Source organism: Leucoraja erinacea, chromosome 26, assembly GCF_028641065.1.
Source record: "Leucoraja erinacea ecotype New England chromosome 26, Leri_hhj_1, whole genome shotgun sequence".
In the NCBI taxonomy this organism is placed as follows: domain Eukaryota; kingdom Metazoa; phylum Chordata; class Chondrichthyes; order Rajiformes; family Rajidae; genus Leucoraja; species Leucoraja erinaceus.
Window position 1 is genome coordinate 22,663,591 of NC_073402.1, and position 8,453 is coordinate 22,672,043.

General features: G+C 44.9%; 1 protein-coding gene across 4 annotated transcripts; it reads left to right on the plus strand.

Moving 5' to 3' along the window:
- The first annotated feature begins 647 nt into the window (after positions 1–647).
- On the plus strand, positions 648–7,538 carry pigv (phosphatidylinositol glycan anchor biosynthesis, class V). 4 transcript variants are annotated; one of them, XM_055656406.1, is made up of 4 exons: positions 648–1,225; positions 2,478–2,639; positions 4,667–5,842; positions 6,567–7,538. In XM_055656406.1, the coding sequence occupies exons 2-4, from the start codon at positions 2,568–2,570 to the stop codon at positions 6,834–6,836; spliced, it is 1,518 nt and encodes a 505-aa protein (XP_055512381.1). In that variant the 5' UTR covers positions 648–1,225; positions 2,478–2,567; the 3' UTR covers positions 6,837–7,538. The 4 variants fall into 4 exon arrangements, with proteins under 4 accessions (XP_055512381.1, XP_055512380.1, XP_055512383.1 ...); XM_055656405.1 differs by having other exon boundaries at positions 651–1,298; XM_055656408.1 differs by lacking the exon at positions 648–1,225 and adding an exon at positions 1,358–1,637.
- The last annotated feature ends 915 nt before the right edge of the window (positions 7,539–8,453 follow it).

An 8,453-nucleotide genomic window follows, 5' to 3' on the forward strand; every position in this document is an offset into this window, starting at 1 on the left:
ATAACCTGTAATAGCATGAAAAACATGCCATATGCCTGCACGTCAGGCCCTAGGTTTGGTTAGTACCTTCGCCCAGACTTCCAGAATATGTTGCATAAAACTTTATTATCTCAATGGTGGCCAATTAGGAAAAGGGGAGATGCAACGAGACCTGGGTGTCATGGTACACCAGTCATTGAAAGTAGGCATGCAGGTGCAGCAGGCAGTGAAGAAAGCGAATGGTATGTTAGCTTTCATAGCAAAAGGATTTGAGTATAGGAGCAGGGAGGTTCTACTGCAGTTGTACATGGTCTTGGTGAGACCACACCTGGAGTATTGCGTACAGTTTTGGTCTTCAAATCTGAGGAAGGACATTATTGCCATAGAGGGAGTGCAGAGAAGATTCACCAGACTGATTCCTGGGATGTCAGGACTTTCATATGAAGAAAGACTGGATAGACTCGGCTTATACTCTCTAGAATTTAGGAGATTGAGGGGGGATCTTATAGAAACTTACATAATTCTTAAGGGGTTGGACAGGCTAAATGCAGGAAGATTGTTCCCGATGTTGGGGAAGTCCAGGACAAGGGGGAAATCCTTTAAGACCGAGATGAGAAAAACATTTTTCACAGAGAGTGGTGAATCTCTGGAACTCTCTGCCACAGAGGGTAGTTGAGGCCAGTTCATTGGCTATATTTAAGAGAGAGTTAGATGTGGCCTTTGTGGCTAAAGGGATCAGGGGGTATGGATAGAAGGCAGGTACGGGATACTGAGTTGGCCATGATAATATTGAATGGCGGTGCAGGCTCGAAGGGCCGAATGGCCTACTCCTGCACCTATTTCCTATGTAACTTTATTTTGCCGCTTGGAGTCCCTTGAGTCGATCAATTATTTTTGCATCAGACCTGGAGATGAGATATTCTGAGACAAAGAAACTGAGTTGCTGAACTCTTGAGAATCTAAGATCCAGCCTGAAGAAGGATCCCAACTCGACACGCCCAATCCCTACCCTCTGCATGTCCTGCCTGACCCGTTGAGCGCTTGCAACACGTTCTGCGTTGCTGGAGACTCTGAGACCCAGAGCCATCACTTGTCATTGCCAGTATCAAACATGGCCGCCGCTCCTCTCCTCCCATCCGGTGACGGGCGGACACTGTCAGCGGCGGCGCAGACCGGCCCGACCGGCCCAGTGTTCCTCGTGTGGCGGTGAATGAGGAGGGAAGGCGGGAATGGTGACTGCAAGCCGGTACGGTACGGTCCGGCCTCAGTCCGGGGGAAGCGGCCAGTGCGGGGCCTCGCCCGGCTTCAGCCATCCAACGGTAACGTGGCTCCCAGCAGGAAACGGAAGTATCGCCATAACAACAGCGTCTGCACCGGGAGGGGGAGAGGGTCGGGTCCTAGTGGGGCTGAGGGTGACCTTAGTGTCATAGAGTGAAACAGTGTGGAAACAGGCCCTTCGGCCCAACATGTCCCAGCTACACCAGTCCCACCTGCCTGCGTTTGGCCCATAGCCCTCTAAACCAGGCCTATCCATGTACAATCTAAATGTTACTTAAACATTGCGATAGTAGACACATACAAAATCATGAGAGGCATGGATAAGATGGCCAGTCCTTTCCCCAGAGTAGGGGACTCAAGAACCAGAGGACGAGTTTACGGTGAGAGGGGGAAGATTTAATAGGAACCTGAGGGGCAACTTTCTCACATGAGGTATAAGAAATGTGCTGCCTGAGGAGGTAGTTGAGGCAGGTACTATAACAACATTTAAAAGACACTTGGACAGGTACATGGATAGGAAAGGTTCGGAGGAATTTGGGCCAAAGGGTCTGTTTCTATGCTGTGTGATTAAGTGACCCGATCTGCAGTCCCTTGTCGCCACTGTACTGTGAGATACTGTTATGGTCTTCTTACAACAAATATATGCATATTGCCTTTCACTTGGTCACATTACAAAGTACTTCTTTTATTTGTAAGTGTTTATCTACTTTTCATAAGTTAGTGGACTCGGATCATCACGTCTACTCTGCCATTCAATTATGACTGATCTATCGTTCCCACTTAACCCCATTCTCCTGCCTTCTGCCCATAATCCCTGACTCCCGTACCAATCAAGAATCCTATCTATGCATCCAATTTGGGATTAGAAAAGACACTTTTGAAGATTCTTAATTATATAGAAGTTGACAATGTTACAAACAATTATAGAAGCAGTTGACAGACTGGTGAAAGAGACTTATCAGATACATCTCAATATTAAGTGAGGTGAACTTTAGGGGAAATATAAAGAGTCAATATAATATATACGACATTACAGGGGATGCAACAGCAGAAAGAAGGTGAGTTGAATTAGTGTTTTAAAAATGAATGGGATACTTAGCATGGTAAAGGTGGATGTGTGTGTGGGTGTCAGTATTGTTGAGAAGAGTGTCTAACTAATTCCTCTGTTTTAGAATCTGCATTGATGTTCTTGTCAGGTGATTTTGTTCTGAAATATACAGTTTCAGGAATTAGAAGATGACTGGAGTTATTTGCTGTCGAACTGAAAGAAGATCTGTGCCTCAATTTGATTTGGATTTTGGACCAGAAAAATGGCAGCATCTGACCTCCAAATGGTTGCACACTTTGCCCTCCTGTCCCGAATTCTGGCCGTCTTTTTCCAGGTCAGTCTCATTCAATTCTCATATCATTCCAATCAGCATTAAATGTATGGAATAAGGAAATAGTTAAGAATCAGCGAACATGCTAACAAATTTGGGCTTTGAACACAGACTATGTATGTTTCCCAAACCAAACTCCTGAGTTTTTCTCAGACTCCACTCTGTGTGCTGTTCTTTGTTGACGTTATCTACAACATATTAGTTCCAGTTCTCTCCATTTGCTCTTGACTGACAAACTCTCAGCAACATTGAGATATTTGCCCTTGAACTTGCTATCACCTGTGTCTAAGTCTACAATTTTTTTTGGAATCCTTTCAATCGATTGCTGACCCAGGCATATTCTGTAAGCGGCCATTATCGAAACTACAAACCATGTGTGACCATCGTAAATAATCCAGCATCATCCTTCACAACCCATCTGTAGCCATTGCTACTATTGACTAAATCATTCTCCTCAAGCCTCTCTTGTCTAGCTGTACACATTTCCAGTGTCCTATTCCATCACTGTTAGTCCATTCACAGGTGGAGGATTTATTCCAAAGTTTCATTACCCCAATACATGATCGCCCGTATTGGCTTTTGGTCTGGCAAAGAAGAGCTTTGGCCTTGGCCTTGTTCCCTCACTTTCCTTTCAATCCCTAAAATTTATTGCTTCAATTCTTACGAATTCCTGATATTAATTGCTCCATCAAGCCGACAGTTGTCTTGATCTTAAGGTGTGGAATATCTTTCCTAAATCTGTTGTTTTTCACTTATCCTACATGAACTTAATTAAATCAAAACTATTACTCTTCACTTCAGGCATTTTTGTTTTAGTGTCTGTTTAGTTTTATAAAGTTCCTGTGAATTACTACACAACATTTAACTATAGTAAATCAGTACATAAATGCAGTTTGCTGTGCCGTTCCAGAATGAGCTGACTTTGCCATCTGTACATTACTGAAGGTGCTGATCCTCTCTGGGTTATTACAAAACTGTAGGCTGCTGAGCCTTGCACAGCTCCTGCAGAAGGTGTCTTGTGAAAGGATCCAGGGGTTATTTGTTTTGAATGGTTCAATTCCACAGCCTCTGGACCATTTAAAATATAATTTGCTGCAATTATGATAGCTTAAAGCATTAATTAATAGTTTTAAACATTTTAGAAAAGTGCCTCTTTCAGACACGTCCTGAAATCAGTTAAATCATAATCATCATAATCGTAATTTATTAGCCAAGTATTTTTTGCAATATATGAAGAATTTGGTTTGCCATACAGTCATACCAAAAATGTAACCAGACCCACAACTACATAAAATTTGACATAATCGTCCACCACAGCGGCTCCTCCACATTCCTCACTGTGATGGAAGGCAATGAAGTCTTATCTTCTTTCCTCCTTTCCGCGGTCGGGGGAGTCGAACCACCTGCAGCCGGCGATCGATCTCCCACGTCGGGGCGCTCTAAGCTCCCGCATAGGGGCGGTCGAACTCCTGCGGCTTGGAATTCCCAAAATCAATCGCTAACCAGCGACCGAGCTCCATGATGTTAAAGTCCACAGCTCCCGCAGGTTGGAGCACCAAAGGCCAACCCCAGGCAAAGGGATCGCCTGCTCCGAGATGTTAAAGTCCACAGTCTCCACGGTTTTCAGATAGAAGTCCCAGTAAGAGGCCGCCAACTCCACGATGTTAGGCCGCAGTGCGGACGGAGATACGACACGGAAAAAGTCGCATCTCCACCGAGGAAAGAGATTAAAAAAGTGTCCCCCACCACCCCCCACATAATACAAAACTAAAGATAAACTTAAAACATACATTTTACAACAAACTAAAAACACAAAGAAGGAAAAAGACGTAGACAGACCGTTGGCGAGGCAGCCATCGTGCGGCGCCCCCTCGTACATTTTTACCACAGTAATTTTACAGGGGGTACATGTGCATTAAGGTATATGGTGTCCCACAGTGATACTTGCGATTGGCATAGTCCAAGGGTAGGCTGATGTTGTATTCATTTGCTGGGGAGAATATTTACCATATCTATTGGTTCTTTACCAGATGGTGTTTAATTCCCTGATTCCGGACCACAATGCCGATGCATTCCGTATGCCCCGATTACACAGCCCAAGCAATGGTGATGTGTTGCTGGACATTCTGTTCGGTGGCTTCTCTCGTTGGGATGCACAGCATTTCCTGTTTATAGCAGAATTTGGGTACATCTACGAGCAAAACTTTGCTTTCCTCCCACTGTTTCCTGTGATCCTGCGGGCACTGGCCGAGACTCTCCTTGGCCCCCTGCAACCGTGGCTAGGTCTTCACAGTCGGCTGCTGCTCGCCTCAACGCTTCTGAACACCGTCATCTTTGTCCTCTCTGCCGTCGTTCTCTACCAGCTAAGTGTCGCTGTGCTTCAGGATCGCAGGCTGGCTGCTCTTTCCAGCCTCCTCTTCTGTCTAAACCCCGCCAGCGTCTTTATGTCAGCCGCCTATTCTGAAAGCATCTTCATGCTGCTGTCCTTCAGTGGAATGCTGCACCTTGAGAAGGCACGGCCTCTGACCAGCTGCGCTCTGTTTGCCTTGTCTACAGCAGCTCGATCCAATGGGATTATAAATGCAGGATTTCTGTTTCACTCGCAGCTAAAGCAATGCATTTTGTACTTGAGACCTGAGCTGAAGTTCACAGGAAAGGACTGGCACAAGTTGTGTTGGCATCTCATCCTCCGATCTGCACTGCTGGTAACTGTGGGATCAGTGGTGATCGTTTTGCCCTTTGCACTCTTTCAGTATTACGGATACCTGACATTTTGTAGATCAGCTGTAAATCCAGCTTTAACTATCCCTCCACATCTGCTGCAGTTGGCCAGGGAGAAGGGCTATCGTCTACCAGGCAAGGACAGTGCTGTGCCCAGCTGGTGCCATCACCGATACCCCATAATTTACTCCTACATTCAGGATACCTACTGGAATGTGGGCTTCATGAGATATTACCAGCTCAAACAGTTACCCAATTTCCTGCTGGCATTCCCGATTATAGCTTTGGGTATATGGGCAGCCAAGCAGTATGTGCTAAGTGATCCGTGGTATTGCATACACCTGGGCCTGCTCCACAAAAAACTGAAGGGAGAGAGAGAAGGGGATGGGAAACCGTCGTCTGGCTTCTCCAGTCATCGTGTGTTTGTCTATGTTGTTCATGCAACAGCACTGCTGGCATTTGGTGTTTGCTTCATGCACATCCAGGTGAGAACTGTATGAAAGGACAATAAACACAGGGTGCACTAAAGATTCACGTGGAGCTTCCCACACCCATTAATTTCCCCCAGTGTAATCTTATTTTCCTGTCCATTCCAAAATCATTAGGAATCTTAGAGGTTTAATCTTTCTTTCCCCAATTCCACACTCTTTTATATCTCAGCTAATTCAATCACTCTTCTGGATACTCCAAAACTATATTAATATTTCAAATCTAATTCCTCTATCCTTGTCTTGTTCCCCGTTGCCCTTTAATTCCCTAGCCATTAATAACCTACCCAATAATTAACCTACCCGATTGCTTGATCTCTGCTTATATCTTTAGATATTTAAACTAATATTTCCATTCCATTCCTCTGTCAAATAACTTCACTTTTTTCAAGCAATGAAACCCTATTGAAAGAATTAATAAACTCAGCTTCCATACTGATTTGAAACGGAATTTTACGCATTTTAATTTTTTGTATAGTGAAATCGCTGTTTGTAAGATAATGTTTAATTTAGGTTACAAAATATAAGAAGGTCGCTCCATTTGCGCTGGAGCTGACAAGAGCTGAGATTAGCCGGTTTCACTCTCCACAACTGCTGCCTGAGTTGCAGCAATATTTCCATCATTTTCTAATAAGCGTGATTTCCATTGTATGTGATTTTTGCTTTTGTTTGTGGACTGGAAGATGTGAGGTGTCTAATAATACTCTTGCTTTCTCCGCAGGTTATAACCAGGTTCCTGGCTTCCTCCTCTCCAGTCTTATACTGGTTCTCAGCCCACCTGCTCCAGGATAAAGAGCAGGGACATTTGGCACAGGACTCTGCTACCTCCTCATACCCATACACATTTAGCATAATTCCCAGAAACCCTCTCACTGCTCTCATGCAGGACTGGCGAAGGTGCAGCCTGACTGCACGATGTGTCCTTGGATATTTCCTACTGTACTGGTTCCTTGGACTTGCTCTGCATTGTAATTTTCTCCCGTGGACCTGATCAATATCCTGCCACACATCCAACACTGATATTCACTGACTGCAGTGACCACCTCCCTTTGATAGATAGTAGCACCATTGAATTCTTGGCTTGTCTATTCACTGGAATCTTAACAAGATCGGCCACAAACACCCTCACTGCTAGAGGTCAGAGACTGAGTACCTTGTGCAGAATTGGCCACTTGCTGATTCATCCCTGACTTCCCCATAGACACCAAGCACGGAGTGAAGAAATGCTTTCCTTGTTTGGGTGAATGCATCTCCAATAACATTCAAAGTCAATGCCATCTCAGACAGTAACCTACATAATCAGCACTCTAACCAGCAATGTCACCATTCACCACCTTCAGCACTGGTGAAATGTGGCCATAGCATGCTTGATTGCTAAATGCACTTTTCTCATTTGTTTCCCTTCCCTGCTGGCCTTGAATTGAAGGCAGTTAAGAATAAACCGCACTGTGGTGGATTTGGCTAAATTGGCTACATTTCTTATTTCCTTCGCTCCATAGATGCTGCCTCACCCTCTGAGTTTCTCCAGCATTTTTGTCTACCTTCGATTTTCCAGCATCTGCAGTTTCTTCTTAAATAGTTAAATCCAGGAATTATTTTGTATCTTCATTACATCTCTGTCATCAGCTACTTGTAGTATTGATTAATAAATTTGTTGAAATAAATCAGAATAAACTTGCCATTGGAATCTGAACTGCAGTTTTTGAAATTTTGCAGTGTATTAATACTGTTGGATTCAAAGGGATATCCACTAATTGACTCCCATAGCTATCTTGATTACACTTCTTCCCATCCTGCTTCTTGTAAAGACTCTATCCCCTACTAACAATTCCTCCGTCTATGCCGCATCTGCGCCCAGGATGAGGTTTTCCATTCCAGGGCATCAGAGATGCCCTCATTCTTTAGGGAACGGGGATTCCATTATAGATGAGGGTCTCCTTGATATCCACTCTTACTCCCCCTCCCCTTATTCGTAACAAGGACAGAATCTCCCTTGTTCTGACCTTCCACCCCATCAGTCGTCACATACAGCATAAAATCATCCAACATTTTCGCCACCTCCAACGGGATCCCATTACAGGCCACATCTTCCCATCTCCATCCCTTTTTGCTTTCCGCAGAAACCGTTCCCTCCGAAACTTCCTGGTCAAATCGTCCATTCCCATCCAAACCACCTCCTCCCCAGGAACTTTCCCCATACAACCGTAGGAGATGCAACACCTGTCCCTTTACCCCCTCGACCCCATCCAAGGGTCCAAACAGTCTTTCCAGGTGAGGCAGAGGATCACTTGCACCTCCTCCAACCTTATCTACTGCATCCGTTGTTCTAGGTGTCAACTTCTCTACGTCGGTGAGACCAAGCGCAGGCTCAGCGATCGTTTCGTTGAATGCCTCCGTTCTGTCCGTCTTAACCTACCTGATCTCCCGGTGGTTCAGCACTTCAACTCCCCCTCCCATTCCCAATCTGACCTTTCTGTCCAGGGGCTCCTCCATTGTCAGAGTGAGACCCAGCGCAAATTGGAGAAACAGCACCTTATATTTCGATTGGGTAGTTCACACCCCAGCAGTATGAACATTGACCTCTAACTTTTGATAGCCCTTGCTTTCT